Source organism: Oncorhynchus keta, chromosome 24 (genome assembly GCF_023373465.1).
Source record: "Oncorhynchus keta strain PuntledgeMale-10-30-2019 chromosome 24, Oket_V2, whole genome shotgun sequence".
Taxonomy (NCBI): domain Eukaryota; kingdom Metazoa; phylum Chordata; class Actinopteri; order Salmoniformes; family Salmonidae; genus Oncorhynchus; species Oncorhynchus keta.
In genome coordinates this window covers 40698751-40717270 of record NC_068444.1, presented here as the reverse complement: position 1 = coordinate 40717270, position 18520 = coordinate 40698751, and the positions used below count along the sequence as shown (strand labels likewise).

Here is an 18520-nt window from a genome sequence, read left to right as displayed (position 1 = left end):
ACTTCAACTACACATGTCCTTGTAATGGATTCTATAAAATCCTCACTTGCTTCCATAACCGAGACAAAATAGTGACTTGACTCCCCTTTTCTCCAAGGTGAATTCAGTGTTTAGTGCTGCCACCCCTCTCTCCGGACTGTGGATGACAAATACAGGTCCCAGGATGTCTTGCCCTACTTTACAATGTGACAAACTACAGGTCAATGGAGTCTTGTGCCAAACCGCTGTGTGAGCTGATGTCAAATCCCAGTCCCAGTGCACCACTTTATCTTTAACCATTGGCAAGGCACCCTTTTCTGTGCATCACTGCGTTAGACCTATTCTATCTGTCCTCATGCTTGATCCGAATTATTAATGGTGTTACCATTCTTTATCTCCCCCCTCTACATTTTCATAATACTGGTGGAATCATTTCATCATCTCCCACAGCTACAGTGATTGAGGGCAATAACCAGCATCTATTGAGCAGTGTGTGTGTGTGTGTGTGTGTGTGTGTGTGTGTGTGTGTGTGTGTGTGTGTGTGTGTGTGTGTGAGAGAGAGAGAAAATGTGTGTGTGTGCAAGATTATTTGTATGAGTGTGTCTGTGTGTGCACAGTATATATCTCAGCTATGCATGACCGTTCACAAATCATAGAAAAAGAGTGGAGGATTAAGAAGGGCAAAAAAAGGAGGAATATTATATATATTTTTTAAACAGCTCATTATCTGGCTATGTCTGGCTGCATGGCTCGGAGCCAGAATATAATGATGAGCATAAACTCGCCAGGAACAACTCGTTTCTGTTGCAGGCGATCTCTGGGGAGTGTTCCCTCTCTCCCTCCTCCCTCTCTCTTGCTCTCTCCTCTCCTCCACTGCTCTTCTCTCTTCCCTTTATCATTGACACGTTTGTGTTTGCGCCATGTCATCTGCTGAGGCGACCGTGGCAGTGGCTGCGGATCACTCATCATTAGCCCGCCACACTTCCTCTACTCTCTCTCTTCCTCTTTCTCTCTCTTTTTCATTCCTTCTCGCCTTCTTTCTCTCTCTCTTGGTGCTCTTGTTAAGTTTCCTCTGTTCCAGCATCCAATTTTTTTCTCTTCTTCCTTCTCTACACTCCTCCTCCTCCTGCTCCCTGTCCCCTTACCACATCCACATTCCCCCTCCCTCGCCCCAGCTGCCACCGCGCGGCCCAGGTTATGGTTTAAACATGACGGCCATCCCTTTGATGTGCGGGGGCATCATCATCTTGCCTCATCAGCACAGAACAGAACAGCGCCTTGGACCAATTTAGCCAACCCCCAGGCTCCTATGTCTCAATCTGAAAGGCAAGGATGGGGGGTGGGTCATTGGCTGCAACGCAGGCCCAGTGTCAGCCAGTGCCATTTAATTGCCAATGTGAGGAAGTACCCCTGTGCCTGGTTAATGTACAGGATAACGAACTCGGCCGGCGCGCTTTCCCTTCCGCAGGAAAAAAGAGGGGTAGGGAGAGATGAGGGGGGGACATATCAAAGCGCAGGCGTTGGGCAGGGGGGCGAGGGGTTTACACTTCTCCCCACCTGTCACATACAGGGCCAGCCAGAGATAATGGACCTGTACGGTTCCAATCCCATTATCAAAATAATGTCTCTCATTTGCTCCGTTCGGCTGACTCTGCTCTCTCTTGCCTGCCTTTTTTCCCCCTTCCAGAGAATGTATTTTTTAAACAGGACCAAGGTGTAAGGTGCTCATTGAGTGGGTGCAAGGTACGAGAGCAAGACTTGCTCTCTGCATTCTAATTGGGCCGGTATGTGGCACTAGGGGCTAGTACTGAAGCACTAGTTCTCTTCTTAAGATCTGGCTAGCCAGTAAAATACAGGATCAGGACATCTCAATGTAATTATTAGACACAGACTGGATGTCCGTGTCTAACTACTGGATGTCTTGTGCCATATTTAAGCAAGAAAAGCCCTTTTAAAGACGAGACAATTTTTTGCTTCCGAAACCCTGTCATATACACGATTATCCAAACCTTCCCACTCTATGCCATTTCTCTACGCCGTTGACAACCCAATCGGACGTCTTTTATTTTTTTGTCAATTCCCCAGTGGAAGTTATAACAAGGACATGCTAAAGCCCCTTTCTCCAGAGAGATGGAGACCTCCACCTATTCAGCTATGCTAATTCAATTAGGGCTCATCAGAACGCATTAGCTCTCCCCAGCCCCACAGCCCAGCCAATCCCCCATCCAGTAGATTCAATTTGCCTTGCTGGAAATAAGATGATCACAATGTAGAGGCCGTCATTAGGGGTGAATTAGCTGTCACTTAAAACACAGGTCCACTAGATGCTGCCAGGTCCTGCTTAGTCTGGCTGCCTGTGCTCTACCAGACACCAGACGCACCCTGCCTGTACCTGAGAGCAAGGCAACCAGGGCTAGGTTTGGGAGAGGGGGTAGGGCAAGGTCTGCTTAATGGGGGTTGCTAGGGGTGGAAGAGGGACACAATAGGGATAGAGAGGAGAAATTAGCGCCATCTTAACCCTGCTACATAGATGACACCCACATATGGAAAACAAGACTGTGCTACAGTGAACTGTGAAGATGGTTGGGTCTGTTCCTAAAGCCACAAGGGAGTCTGGGTCAAGGGGTGGCCAACAATGATATAAACTATCAACCAAAGTATATAGGTAATGTGTATTAATGAAGAATACACGTGAAGGTATATAGTTTCAATGTAAGGCTAACCAAGAAAAAGGACAAACGAAGAGCTATTGGCTCACCTAGCCTCTCTTTTTAACAGAGAGTGTGAAGTCAATCTGCTTTTCTGCTTTTAATTAAAAGAAGTGTACCAAGAGGCCATGTCAGAGTGTGTGTGCGTGTATGTGTGTGTGTGAGGGAGAGAGAGAGAGAGAGGGTGGGGATAAGGAACCCGAGTACACACGTGTTCAATGTCAAAGTTCTGAGGGTGTCAGGTACTATTTCACAACATTAACCTTTCCATATCCCATTCGAGGCCTCCCTCTCTCTTCTTCCCTTCTTTTGCATTCTCTCTCCTTTCCTCCCTCGCTCACACTTATCCATCAATGTCACAGAGGTCTGAACAGTCGACTCTCAGGAGCTGCTTTTCCAATCAGCACGTAATTAAACTGAAGTTTGGCCTGTTCCCCATACTCCCTAGGCCTCTGCCTCTCCCCTCCACCCCTCAAAACTATAAACCATCCCCGTTCCAAACTCTCCAGCTGCCTGCAATGAAATGCCTGTGAATACTGTTCTGGGCTCAGGGAGAGGGACAGGGGAAAAGGGAAAGGGAGGGGCGGCCATATGGAATTGTTTGTTTTTGTTGTTGTCGTTTTTCGAAAAGACTCTGAACCTACAAATCATAGGGTACTTGTCATCCACAGTTAACTCTTCCCTCTTCCCACACAATGCAGAGAATTAGAGCACAGCCCCCAGGGGAGCCATGCCCAGTTAAAGACACATAATACAACAACAACAAACATATGTGCCCCCCTGGGTCCACTTGAGTCCAGAGCTCTCCTCTTGAGCTGGACCCTAATGGACCCAACAAAGCATTAGTCAAGTGTCAAGCCCGAGTCTACATCATTCTCTCCTTTTAAGTGTCTATATGTTTATTTATCAATGTGTCTGGTGGCTAAAAACTAGGACATGCCCCGTCCATTACAGATGTGGCTGACATGCAGCTAGGGTAAATGTTCTTCAGGGGCCTCATTAGAAAGTGATAAATATAATTAATATTTCAACACATAGTGGGGACACTGGAGGATTGGCCTTTTGAGCACGGAGACGAGAGTGTGCACTTTCCCTAAGGGATAAGTTTACGCAAACTGTGTGTGACGCCTGTGTGTGCACCCGCGTCATGGCCTCCTCCTGTGTGTGTGTATGCCTGTTTATCTTCCAAGGCTCAACTCACCTTTGCATGGATGCATTGACAGTGAGTGCAGTCGGGTAGGGGTGTCTAAAACCCCCCGTTGTGATTGGGTAAACAGGTTGACCTTGCCTAGGAGAAGGAAAAAGAACAAAAGGAAGAGAGCGAGGTAAAGAAACAGGGTTGATGGAAGGAGAGGAGGTAAAGCCCTCTCCCTCTCTCCCCGATCGCAGGTCTCTTTATTCTCATTTGATCAGGACTAAAATCTAGGGGATTGCAGAGTGCGGATCAAAGGAGAGGCAAACTCCGAACAATTTGAATACCACAAATTTGATAGGAATGGCTAATTAAATTTCATAACCCTTCGCTCGGTGTCGACGGAGAGGGAGCCCCTTCCTCCCCGAGCTGGAACTAGGTGTTTTGTTGTGATAATTAAAGACGAAGCGCGGGACTCTTTAATGGAGCCATCACGCTAATTGAGGTCTACACATCCAAAGACAACCAATAATGAATGTAAATTTATACCAAAATAAAGTGCAGCAAATCAAAGGGTGCCGTGGCTGCGCTCGGGGCCTCTTCCGGTATTTACATCGCGGTGAGAAAACATTAAATTAACAGAGCTTAATTTGTAGCCTTTTGTCATATTAACAAGTGTTGACAAGAGTTACCAGGGGAGAGCCCCCGTGTGGAATTCTGGGTAAAATACGGGCAATCACGGTTCATTAATCTAATTGGACAATACAGAGAAATGCAAAAATGCATTTGCCACAAAGAAGCAAGTTGGGGCTGGAGCAAAGGGGGGGGGGGGGTTAGGAAACCGCAGTGTGCTTCTAAGGCCCAGTAGTTGGTCCATTGCCAGAATGTATAAACTGGAGACAGTGGTCAGCCAGGAGTCAAATCAGTGCTTGATCAAAACTGAGAGGGCCCAGTTTGAGATAAGTGGATACCGAGCTTTCCCTATGTGCTCTGCTTATGATGTTACCAGTCAGGAAAATACAGAAACCAAGCTCTTAGAAAACCCAACAAAACCGGAAGACATTGCCTCTGACGGAGAACCATTTGACATTATAAACTGGATGGTTCTATCCCTGAATGCTGATTGGCTGATAGCCGTGGTATATATACCACGGGTATGACAAAACATTTATTTTGAATACTCTAATTACGTTGGTAGCCAGTTTATAATAGCAATAAGGTACCTCAGGGGTTTGTGATATATGGCCAATATACCACGGCTAAGGGCTGTATCCAGGCACTCGGCGTTGCGTTGTGAATAAGAACAGCTGTTAGCCTCCTCGGGCCGTTACTGCTAAATTACATCATCTACATTCGGGATGCTGATTTTATACCTTAACGATATACTTCATGATCCAAACCGCTAAATAGATCTACACCTAGACATAGTTATAAACATTGTAGCCAGCACATGCGTGGAGCAATAAAAAACATGCTTGATGACAGTGGAGAAAGAGGATAGTAAAATGCTGCTTACTGTGGTACTAACCAGCCTAGCGGATGGGGGAGCTGCCCTACAGAGCCAGGCGATAGAGGGTAATACGGAGATATGTCTGGGTGTTGTGGAGGCCTTGGAATTCCTGGAGAGAAAGAGAGAGAAAGGGTAGAGAGAGCAAGGGTAGAGGGACAAATAAAGAGGGAGAGAGAGAGATGGACCCCAAAACATCAGTCAGTGTTAAATTCCTCCTTTGTGTGTTTCATAATGAACAGAGTCGACATCACAGGAAGCTGGGTGGGTGGAGAGGAGGAGGAGGAGGAAGAGCAGTTGCGCTCACATGTACACAGTGCTAAATCACACGTCCTGATCAAAGCTGTTTGAGTCTGGCGGTACGGTGTCATAACGTGCTGAGAGAAAGGGGGGGATAAACAGGGTTCGACTTCATATAAACCTATTAAGTTCTCTTACTGTCATAAGCATGAATGAAGGGATGTTATAAACCGTCTCTGCAAGTTATTAATGGCCAGCTTGTTTCATAGCTAATATACTGGATGACACTACAGTGTTGTATTTGCCTAGCAGTCTTTATCTGACATAGGCTCTTAAAAGCATTTCGCTACACCCACAATAACATCTGCTAAATATGTGTATGTGACCAATACAATGTGATTTGATTTATGACTTTCGATAACATCTATGACATGCTTATGACATTGTAAAGTAGGCCTTATAAATAGGGGTCCATGGGTTTCCAGGTTCTTTTAACCAGAATTAGTTCATCCTATTCCTCCTAACGTTTTTAACAGAGACAGAAATAATGTAGTTTTCTCATCTGATACAGTGACAGAGATGTCCTACAGAGGACACTGCGAAACAATCACACATTTACCAATGTCGCAATCACTTGCTGTGGCAGTTGACAGGCAAATAAAACATGCAGACAAGCCACCCAAAACATTAGGCCTCCAAAGGTCTGTCGTAAAAAAAGGAGGAATGGCGAAAGCGAGGAAATGATGTATTTTCCATTTTTCTGGTTTTGAGCGTTAAAACATGACAAGGAAGTGTTTGAGTTCCACTGGCAGCCAGCACAGCGGAGGGACTTTTATTTGCTCTGGTGCATTATTTTACAGTGGTCCTGCCTGGCCTGCATATCAGTGCAGCTGTGGAGCAGTTTTTGTTTGGCTGGTGCCAATATGGCCACAGTGGACCCAGGTGAAGAGTACTGCAGAACTAACCCTGGCCCCATGAATCCGTCCACAGCCGGTGTGTTGCTGGTGTGTGTCATACCCAAAGCCACAGGGCCAAGCCAGGTATTTGAAAATCGGCCCCATGGGAAGGTTTCCATAGACATTGTTCAGTGACAGGTGCCTAAGGAACATTTTGTGCATCCAAGAAGTAGACACACCCTCACTGAGGTTTGTCTCTCAAAACTGATGCCGAACTAATTGAGAACAATTTTTATAAAAAGTTATAGATCGTTAAGGGTTCCAGAGTGGCGCAGCTTTCTAAGGCATTGCATCCAAGTGCTAGAGGTGTCACTACAGACCCTGGTTTGTTTTCAGGCTGTATCACAACCGGCCGTGATTGGGAGTCCCAATTGGCACATCGTCAATAGGGTTTGGTCAGGGTAAGCTGTCATTGTAAAGAAGAATTTGTTCTTAACTGACTTGCCTCATTAAATACTTTTTTTTATTTTTTAAATTCCACATTTGTAGTTGAGGGTTTCAAAAATGTTGTATGCCCTAGTTCTATAGACATAGCGGCACTGACTGACGCACTCCTCAGAGGCAAGAGTTCCTAACGTTGCTCTCCATTGCCATCCAGTGCTGAAGTCTTAATATAACTTGTTAATTCATTCAACAACACTAAGCTCAATTAAGCAGACCATTAACTGGCACATTAAACAGCAGCTGGGTCATTATCACCCTTTTGTGAGGAAAATCATAATAAGAGACCATTACCTCAAATCCCTAACAAAACAACCAGAGACCCTTCAAAGCTATTCAACACTAACTCAATATTATGAACAACATATTGAAAGTGAGTTGACCTGCTAGGTCAAAATGTTTATTGCTGGTGGACATTTAACATGAAGGAATGCTACATTTAAATTCAGTTAGATGGATGGGGAACATGCTGTGGTGTGTGTGTGTGTGTGTGTGTGTGTGTGTGTGTGTGTGTGTGTGTGTGTGTGTGTGTGTGTGTGTGTGTGTGTGTGTGTGTGTGTGCCTGTGGGAGAGGAGCATTCAGGCATGTGAAGTTACACACACACACACCCACCTCCTCCTGTAGTGTCAGAGGAGAGAGGAAATAGTGACCCTCCCCTCCCTGACAGAGCCAAATCAACAGGCTTACTTCTGCAGGACCAGAGACACAATAGCACAGCCATAAGCAGAGAGCAGCTTTCTGTCTGAGTAGCCCTGACTGTTGTCTGCCCTCAAATACCTCACACCTGGTCAGAGAAAGCAGGCCCTGCAATGCTTTGCTTTGTAAGGGCTATATCTTCCATAAATAAAACTACATTTGATCAGCCGTGATCGTGTGTGTGTGTGTGTGTGTGTGTGTGTGTGTGTGTGTGTGTGTGTGTGTGTGTGTGTGTGTGTGTGTGTGTGTGTGTGTGTGTGTGTGTGTGTGTGTGTGTGTGTGTGTGTGTTTGTGGTGGTTGCATAGGCAGCAGTGGTAGCCTTTGTATGTGGACAACAATAAGAATTCTTCTGTGTTCTGTTGAGGAATTCAAAATAAACATTTTTTTTTCTCTTTTGTTGACCTTGGGAGAAGATCTCGTGGCTATTGTATGTAAGTCGCTGGAATATCACTCTTTGGATTTGAGGACTGTGTGTCTTTGGAACATTGGCTGGAGTGTTAACCATTTCCCAACCATTTTTACCATTCCCCAACGGGGCATCAATGTAGTGTAGTGTAGTGTAGTGTAGTGTAGTGTAGTGTAGTGTAGTGTGTGTATGTTCTCTGTCTTACCTGTTTTGGGGTCCACGTCTCCCTGTAGGTGCGGAGGGGGGTTGCCCGGTGTGAAGTGCTCATTGCTGTAGGTGATCAGAGGCGTGAGCGGGTGCACGTGGTGCGGGTGCTGTACCACTGGGACTTTATTAGACTATAAAGAGAGAAAAGAAGAGAGAGGAGGAGGGGAAAGGGGGAGAAAATAAAACAAAAGAAGAGTGTATTAATATTTGGGTCAGGGGGAGAGATGGCAGGCGTCTGCAGAAGAGTTACAACATGGCTCAGAAAGCTCTAGAAAATTGAGAGCCATCAAATGATCAACCCTCTTGGAGCGCCAAACCGCCAGAGCAGAGTGAAAATAGTGTGCTTGGTAATTAAGAACACTTTTGCGGCGACACTCCGCGACTCAGTAATGCTATCTCAGATGCAGGGCTGTCATTTTAGTTTTGGACTGGGGCTGCATGACAAGGTGGCCTCTTACTGGGGGTAGATCGATCATGTGCAGACCACCAAATGTGTAAAATCCACACCCATTATAACAACAGTCAGCAATCCTCTACCATCCAACCCCTCACTTAGTGCTTCACCCTACTGATTCCCTCTCCTCCGTCTGCTATACACCCCTCTACCCCTCCCCTCGCTGTCCCCCCAGGGTCTGGTTTTGGAGGGGGGTAGAGGAGGAGGGGAGGTAAAGAGGACAGGGGGGCATTGTAATAATAGAGGGGAGAAAATCCATTTCTACATGTTTGCCAAATTAGTTTTAGCTATGTAATCTGCTCTTTGTGCTCCTAAGTGGCCCAGGCCCCTTTTTCAATTACTCAAAGATTACAGTTAAGCTGAGGGGTGCTCCGCCATGGGCCATGTTAACCAGAGCTCAGCCCTCTTCTCCAGGCGCACACACACACACACACACACACACACACACACACACACACACACACACACACACACACACACACACACACACACACACACACACACACACACACACACACACACACACACACACACACACACACACACACACACACACACAGTAACCAGATTAGTGTTCTGGTTTAAACCACTGGCGGTGAGCTGGTCTTGCTCTTCAACTCATATTCTGTCCCTCGGCAGTCAAAGAGGCATCACTAATCAGGCTTGTGGTAACATGGCTGATGTATGCTGGGGAAAAGGAGAGTGAGCTAGCTGGTGTGTGTCTCTGTGTGTGTAGAGAGAGGGAGGGAGGGAGTAGGAGCAATGGGGGTGTGGGTAATGTTCCCTTCACAAGTTCAATTTGCACTCTTGCAGTCCAAACACACTCATTTGCAGCCCTAACCATGGCGAGGCACCAACCCAAAACCTGGCTGTGGCAATTTTCCAATAGACTTTGAAATGCATTAAAGTAGGAGAGGGAGGGAGGGATAATGTATGGACTCTATGCTCATTTAACTATACAAATGCAAAGCTGAGGGCCTTAGGCAAGACACGTGTGCAGAGCTTAATGCTGAAAATCCATCATCTCCATAGGCTGAACCAACTGTGAGCAATTTATGAGATACATTTCTGTGTAACTGACAACCAGATTGGTCTGAACTGAACTGTACCAGGCCGGAGTGGGTAAAGTTCCCTTCCAGTGGAGCTGTGAGAGGGGTAGAGAGGAGAGGGGAGGGGGAAGGGTAGCGCCAGGCGAGAGAGGGAGGGGGGAGGGGTGGCATTCCACACCGCATGGTCCCAATGAAAGATTAATGAACCCAGTAGAACTACTGGGAAACATGGAGAGACTCTGGGGACTCATTCACAGCCCTGAGCTCAAAAGACTGGAGAGTGAGAGGAGAGAGGGAGGAAAGAGAGTGAGAGAAGAAGAGGGGAGGGTGTTGGTTGTGGTACACGACTCGTTAAAATGAATACAAGACACAAATCAACATGTTTCTTCCCCACAGTCCCCATATCTAATCTAAAAATCTTGAACAGAGGGATAAAAAAAGATGCGGAGATGACAGCTGCCAAACACAGCTGACGAGGTAGCCATTGAGCAAAACGCACTGGCTGCCCCAAACGGCCTTCTTTCTCTCCTCTACCCCCTTCAGTAATGATGTGAAAGAATGTTGTCAATTCTCCCTCTGCTGAAAGGCTTTAGAGGCCATTTAAATGAGTTATTTTGTCTCCATTGAGAGACTGTTTAAAATGCCCATCCACCAAGTATGCATTAAGAGCGAGAGACAGCGAGAGAGACAGCAAGAGATGACAGAGAGAGAAGGACAGAGAGCAAAATGGGGAGAGAGAGAGAGAGAGAGACTGTTTGAGCATGATAGAGAGAGCGAAGCTGTAAGAGAGAAACTGTGTGTGTGTGAGAGAGAGAGAGCGAAAGAGAGAGAAAGAAAGAGAGAGAGATTGAAAGAGATATAGAGGGATTTACATGGGGCTAACAGGCCTCCATTTCAGAAGCCCCGAGCAGAGCCAGGCAAATAATAGACAACGCAAGTGCTCCAGTTTATATGGCTTCTGGGCAATGCGGACAATACTGCTGTTTGGCTACTGTAGCGGCCAGCCTCTCTCTGTGTGACTGAGGAGAGGATTAGAACCACCCCATGAAGGGGGGAGGAAAGAGGGAGGTGTAATGTCACCCATAGAGAGAAACATTCATCAGCAATGGAGGTTTGCTGCCTTACAGAGAAGGCTAGTCTGTATCAAGACGAAAGAATAAATGCATTCTGAAGTATTTTTCAGTGCAGTTATTTTAAAACAACTCTGGAGAATGCCTCAATTCTATGCTCACATGCAGCAAGAGGGGTGTGAGAGTGAAACATTCTGTGCAGCTTCCATTTGGGTCAAGTTGACTCACACACACACCTCTACATGCCCTAGAGTCCAGACGTCACTGACAAGTCCATGAGTTAAGCTTTTGCACTTTCACAGAGAGAACAGGTGAGTCATACCAGATTCCAACACCTACAGTGCAGAGCCCATATGGACTGTAACACACGCACAGAACTTAAGTAGAACAGCCATGGAGAGAGGCGGGATGATTTTTTGTTTTACTGATATGAGCCCAATCACACCTGAAGTTCAGGCCTTTGCAGAAAACACAGACTAGATTCACACCATATCAACAATACAGTTTAGTCCCCCCCCCCCAAAATAAGATATAGCCTACACTGTGTGCACACACACAAACACATATACACACACACACACACACACACACACACACACACACACACACACACACACACACACACACACACACACACACACACACACACACACACACACACACACACACACACACACACACACACACACACACACACACACACACACACTCCGTCCATTAAAATGAAGCCTCGCACCTGCTTTTTTCCCCCATTAAAATGAAAGTAGGCCTAGGTGCAGCACCTGCTTTTAACACCCTCGGACAACAGGCGCTGACGGAATCACACCGCAGCTACTCAAACAAGTGGCGCATTATACAAAGCACACATGCTAAACAAAGGAACTACGTGGGAGTATTTTCTGTTTCTCTACAAAGGAAGGAGCAAAGCCGACTTCCTGGCCCTGTTGCCATCACTCCCACCACTTTCAGTATTACTATAGACAGAAATATACCAGGAGACTAATCACGAGAGAGCTGTTCAAGAAAGTGCACACACGCTCAAATGGGCACACACGCTCAAACGGGTACACAATCAACACACAATTGTATGAATTTGTATACACTACTGTTCCTTGACCTTGATTAACCATTTCAAAGAAAGTGTCCCGCAGAAATTCCAACTGCTGAATGGCTAAACCCTTTACAGAAGCTCTGTAGTACTACGGCATGTGCATACACCTCTGCACACACACTGTAGCGCACTTTATAAATATATATACATAAAAAGACTCACACTGCCAAGAAAGACAACTGCTTTTTCTCGAGAGAGTGTGTGTGAGAGCGTACATGTTCACATGAGTGTATGCGTGCGTACGCTGAACCCCCTTGGTGCGAGTGACAGTCGCAGTATCAGGGTCTTGACCCCTGGTGGTGATCTCACTAGTGTCTGGGCTGTGTGGATGGAGAGAGGGCCTGTGTGTTTGTGTGCAGGCCCTCTGGTTGCCACGGAGAGGCCGTGTCACACTCACTCAGCATCATTGTCCGACCCCTGACCCCTAGGCATTCCCATCAGCCACTCATGCAATGGGGCTGATGTAGGGTGGACACGAGTTGGTTAGGTATCCTCTTTCTTTATGGTTCAACTGACCATGGTTTTGGATCTGAAAATAAAGCGTGACCTTTATCAAGTGGTATTTCACGTTCCAATGGTACATAACTTGGTTTTTACAATATTGTTTATCATTTAGTCTACGAAACAAATCAAACTTTGTCAAATCACTTTTTGAGCTGCTTCACCACAGGCATGTGGTATTGACAGTTACAAGAGGATACCCTGTGAGAGACAGAAACAAATAGGAGGGGGACAGACAGAGAGGGAAAAGCAGGACAGGGAAAAGCTGTTGGCCTTGCATTTCCGCCTGGTGGCACCTTGCAGGGCAATTTCAAGACTAAATGTGAAGGTGGCGACCTTGTGGCCCCTGGGGGGCCCTACACGTCTCTCCATGCTTTATCTCATGATATGATGAGTTGTCACAACGCCTTGCAGGCTCTAATGAGCTGTAGTGGGGTTGAGTGAGGGGGGCAGGGGGACCAGGGGGGCTGACAGCGTATTGATGGATAGGGGTCCTCGCAGGCCCACAAATTCCAGAGCAAGCATAAAAAGCTGCCAGGGCACTGATCCCCTCCCAAAACGTGCCTGTGGCCCGCATCCAAGCACACACACGGAGACACCATGCAGAAAACACACACTGTGCAAGAGGAGTGGGAGGGAGGGAGGGAGAGAAAGAAAGAAAGAGAAAAAGAGAGAGGGAGGGAATGATTGGAGCTTGTGTTTGTGTGTAGACTTTTACATTATCTGATAAGTGCAAAAACAAAACACATGGCAACATCAAAATTATTGTCCACGATCACAATAGGTTTTATTGGCGTGATAGGATTTATTTTCATAAAACATTCAAGTTTACCTCTAAGGCGTTAAGAGTGCCCGCTCCAGGCAAAATATTATTGTCTCCAAGCGACACCCATATCACATCTCTGTTGCCAGTAACTACATTTTCCCTCTCACTGTAGCAGTGATGGAGATCAAAGTGAACATTCAAAGATACAGATCGCAGGCTACACATAAAATCCTAGTAACGATGCCATATTTTCATTAATGCAACACCTTGGGGCCAAACGGGCAGAGAAACACATTACATACCATTTTGTGTTGGTTTCTTTACCAATACAATATCTCAAAGCGTAATCTTCTATGAACATGCTGTATATACACTCTTAGAAAAAAGTGTTCCAAAGGGGTTATTTGGCTGTACCCATAGGAGAAACCTTTTTGTTTCCAGGTAGAACCTTTTTTGGTTTCAGGTGGAACAAAAAAGGGTTCTTCAAAGGGTTATCCTGTGGGGACAACCGAAGAACCCTTTTAGGTTCTAGATAGCACCTTTATTTTCTAAGAGTGTACAGTGTCAGAATAAAAATACACACAGTAACTTAGATCACCATATTTGAGTTAAAACTGGACAATTTCTGCAGCATTAAATACATCAATATTTTCCATATTTAGATGTGGAAACAACCCTCACTGTTGTGTTTGCACTAAAATACTATCTCAGTAATATCTCAATGCTGTGTTGGAAAAAAATGAAAGAATTTAGGAAAGTGCCAGGCGATCAGTATTGCTATTCCAGACAGGGAGAAAAAAATCAGCCCACTCCAAGGGCATCTTGCTCTAGAGACCGAGTCAGTATATTTAAAAGTTAATCTATTCACTTTGCTTCTGTGACATGCTTGCTGCTGATCACAGGACCTAACAAAAAATGTATCTGGGCCAAAGCCTTTGCTCTCACTCCATCTCTCTTCATTCATTCATACATATTGAAGTCTGTCATTTGTCAAATTTACATTTTGCAATATATCTTCCATATAACTTTGTCAATGTGATTTTAATAAATAATTGTCTAAAATGTATTTCATATTGAGTTTTATACAAGAGCAATGTGCTATGTGTGTTTACACTTCCCCATTAGAATGTAATCATCTCTTGAGCTTTCTTACCCGAGTTGAAGTGGTGTCTAGAAGCAGTGATACTACAGTGCAGGAGCTACACTGAGTTCTGTCATCAGCTTTTGAAATGCAATCAGCGTTTTACATTTTCAGTTGAAAGAGGAGGCAATTATAATTTTGAATTAGACGGCAAAATTAAGAGAGGAATATGTTAATTTGTGGGTTATTTCAATTATATTTTCCATTTCATGGTTAGACGCAAGCATGATCAAATAATGCTTTGTCTAGAATTACTATTCGGTTGGATAATAAGGTATGATCTTTTGATAAATAATACAAAGTAATACTGAACTAACTATTTTCATTTTAATTCATCAGTAAATAACTGTTTATAGATTTGAATAGCAATTTAAAACAAAATGGCAAATGCTGCTTTCTGTCTTTGGCCTGTTTCTGTAAATGTACACTGCTCATTAGCATATCCCCACACACACCTCCCAAACACACGCCAAGATCAAGAACACCCCCCCGCACATAAACATACACAGCCACCTAAAAAATAAATAGAAGCAGAAAGGAATATTTGAAAGGAAAAAGCTTTAAAGCAGATGTCCACCAGCCTGCACTTACAGGAGAGGGAATACCCACTTGTCTGGGTCCCCCTTAATCACAACAACCATCATCTGAACCTCAAAGTTCAACGGTAACATAATCAAAAAGTAATGGCGAACAATAATTGAGAGAAAGGGAGATGAAGAGAGACAGAGAAAGGAGATAGGGGAGTGTGGTTTACTCACCCAGCCACTGAGATTCAGATGCCAGCAGCCGATCTGCTGGAGGAGGGGGAGCCCGGAGGCAAGGACTCCTCCTTTGGCTCCCCTCTCCTCCGGCCCCGCTAAAACGCCCTCACTCAGGTACATGACCCCCCGCTTACTTTTCACCTGCCCCCCACTTCTCCTCCCTCACTACAGAGTTCAAAACCACTGGCCTTCCCTTTCTTCTTCACACTTTTTTCCCTCCTCCACTTCTTCTTCTTTGTCTTTTCTTAGCCCTCACTTCTTCTTCTCCCAAAGTGCTGAAGTGTGTGCGGCTGGGCATGTGTGTGTCCCTCAAACCGAGGCATCCTCATTGCGACACGAGTGGCCCATTGTTCCCAGGATTTTATGATTGGAGTATCCACAGACATTTGTGTCTGAGGATCCACAGATGTGGTTCAGGGTCTGGGGCCTAGCCTGCCCCCCTACCTCCCCCAAAACAGCATGAGGATCCCCCAGCTTCCTCCACCACTCTCAGCACCTTCTCACAGCTTCCTCTCTCAGGAAAGTTTGTGCCGTCACAAGAAATGAAAGCGAAAAAACGTACCGAGAAAAAAAATATAAAGTGCTGCTTCTCAGTGCAGAGAAATCTTCCCACAAGCAACAAACGAGAAAAAAATACACAACAATATAGACAACAAAAATATTGTTATTACAAAACTCCCAGATTGCACACTTGTATATGTGTGTGTATGTGTGTGTGGGCTCTGCAGTCCCTCCAGGATGCCCAGAGTCGAACTGGCAGCTTGAAAAGCTTTGGCTACAACAAGGTAAAGTGAGCAAGGAAAGAGACAAAGAGAGAGGGGGAGAAAAAAGAACAAGACACAACATCCACAAAGGGAGGGCAGGCTCAGCAAAGTGTAGCGAACAGTCACTTATCCATGTGATACTGACAGTCCCCTCTCAAACCCAACTTTCCAGGGGGGGAAGGAGGAAACGAGAAAGAAATGTATTTGTCTTCATTTTGACATGGACGTGACATCTATCTTCTTTCTGTTTTTCCTTTTCTGTTATTTTTCTGACCAATAATACTGAAGAGGGAGGGTGGAGGATTCCACTGTTAAATCCTCCTGACCTCTCTGTGTGAGAAGATCAACTACGCAAGGCCTAAAGCCTCCATACCCCCGACTGCTCTCTCTGTCCTCCGCCTCTGAAACATTATTATCTTGAGATCATATCCTCTGAATATTCGGGCCCCACAACCATGCTCCTGTCCCTAGCGCTTTCCAGGCTCTTACCACTCCCAGGGCCTTAGAGCAGGGCAAGCAAATGCAGGACATGTGCCTTTCACCAATTAACAAGTAGGGTTATTAACTAATTGCACAAGAACTTGCTTCACCAAGGTTTAATTTGATATTTTGAATGTAAAAGGAAATATACAATTGTGGTTTTTAATAAATCTATCATTTCAATATGATTTAGTGACAAAAAAAAGTAGGTAGAGTTGACCGATGGTATATTCCAAACACATTGTCACCTAATTTTACCTGGTGACAATGAATCAAAAATATATTTGCAAAAAAGGGTTGGCAGGTAGCCTAGTGGTTAGAGCGTTGGGCCAGTAACTGAAGGGTTGCTGGATCGAATCCCCGAGCTGACAAGGTAAAAATGTGTCGTTCTGCCCCTGAATAAGGCAGTTAACCCACTGTTTGACGGTAGGCCGTCATTGTAAATAAGAATTTGTTTTTAACTGACTTGCCTAATTAAATACAAAAATATATTAAAAAAATGGGCAACTGAAAAGGCGGAGAAGCATATTTTAATATCTGAGCAACAATACGTTGTAGAAAAATGACAACAACGGAAGCAACAAAAACCTAACGCATGGCTTTTTCCTCAATATTTTATTTCAATCTTCTTTTTTATGCCCTGCTCTTCTCTGGCATTCGCCAGAGGCCCTTAATGCCAAAACAAAGCCCTGGGAATGTCCTTTACATGGCTCCCACAAAAGCAACGAGGCTCCGGCTTGACAAGTAAAAGAGCCCCAACAACGTGGCGGCTAATTGCCTTCCCTCCCACCATTCAGCTCGGCCGCCACACTCCCGCGACCTCCTTTGTCCCACGTGCACTTTCTTAAGTAAACTGCCAGTTCGCCCGCAAATGATGGACAGCTCCCAATCAGCCGGCCACAATGGCAACAGTGCGACCAACAGGAGAGACGACCCCTCTGAAAAAAGAGAGAAATAAAAGACCCTCTATCCCACTCCACTGTCTCCGGTGTACACACTAGACCAAAAAGTGTGCAAGAAAAGAAACGAAAGAGAGGAAACCGGAATGGACAACAATGGATGGCGACCGTTACAAATCCTGCTCTTTTGGACTTAACTTTGAGGAATACAAGACTGGACACAAAATGTAAATGATTGGCATACACTCAAAGAGATGCCCCTAATCCAGGCACATTGTTTTGTGATAACATACCATGATAATTGATTTAATAGAATATTTACAGATAATACAAATTGAGTTTCATGATTTAAAATTCAATTTAAAAAAAACTATTTCAAAATAACAACAATTAAAATGTAATTAAAAAAACAATACATTAGAAGAAACTGAATAAAAAATACCTGATATTTAGTTATTAATAGTACAATGCACCTCACTATTTTCATTACCTTAATCATAATTGATATGATTTATGATCAATATATTATTACAAAATAATAAATATAATTTTAAATTAAAGTTGACCATGTCAGACTGTCAGACAAAGCAATCAAACACTGCCTTTCAACCTGTCACTTAGCAACTAAATTATTAGAAATTGCCAAATGGAAGACATACAATAATGTCAACAAACTCCAATAAAAAAATCATATTTACAGCCAAACAAACCAACTTACATTAGTTGAACAATAAAGCACAGGAGGTAATAAATAATGTTGAAGTCTTACCATTTAAAAGAGCTGTATTTGGGATGCTGCTCGGTTCCTGGTTAAAACAAGCATGCTGGCGCTCATGGTAGCGCACAGACTTCAACAAGACGCCCATCACCATGTCATCCACTAATCCACTGGGGGGCAGCACCTCATCTACGGCAGCCCCTCGCAAACCAAACGCCTGATCGGCTGAGTCGATAACACACCAGCCCAAAGAAGAGGGAAAAGGACCGGTGGAGCACCAGCCAGCGATGGCAAGCCCATCCAGGTCCGACAGAGGAGAGCGAGCGAGCGGCCAAACTGGGCTGTTCACACTCAGCCCCCTCATTCATTCACACACACACTCTCAGGCAGCGTTGCTCTCCTCCACGTTTGACCAGGAGTCCCTCTCTCTCCCCCTCGCCCATCTTCATATCCCCCCTAATAAGCTCCTTTGTGTCCATCTCTCTTTCTTTGATAAGTTGAAAGGACAACAAAAAGAATTGAGAGAAAGAAG

General features: G+C 45.0%; 1 protein-coding gene across 23 annotated transcripts in view; it reads right to left on the bottom strand.

The window, feature by feature from the left end:
* Positions 1-18520, bottom strand: part of LOC118357546 (transcription factor 7-like 2) — a 99061-nt gene that overhangs the window by 8945 nt on the left and 71596 nt on the right. For 21 of the 23 annotated variants that reach the window (XM_035734771.2, XM_035734770.2, XM_035734776.2 and 18 more), the window contains 3 exons: positions 8273-8405; positions 5336-5438; positions 3889-3975 (listed from right to left, as the gene is read on the bottom strand). In XM_035734771.2, coding sequence (XP_035590664.2) covers positions 3889-3975; positions 5336-5438; positions 8273-8405 — 323 coding nt within the window. Of the gene's footprint in view, positions 1-3888; positions 3976-5335; positions 5439-8272; positions 8406-15124; positions 15283-18520 lie in introns of those variants that run through there. The other 2 variants (XM_035734772.2, XM_035734778.2) reach the window with 2 other exon arrangements.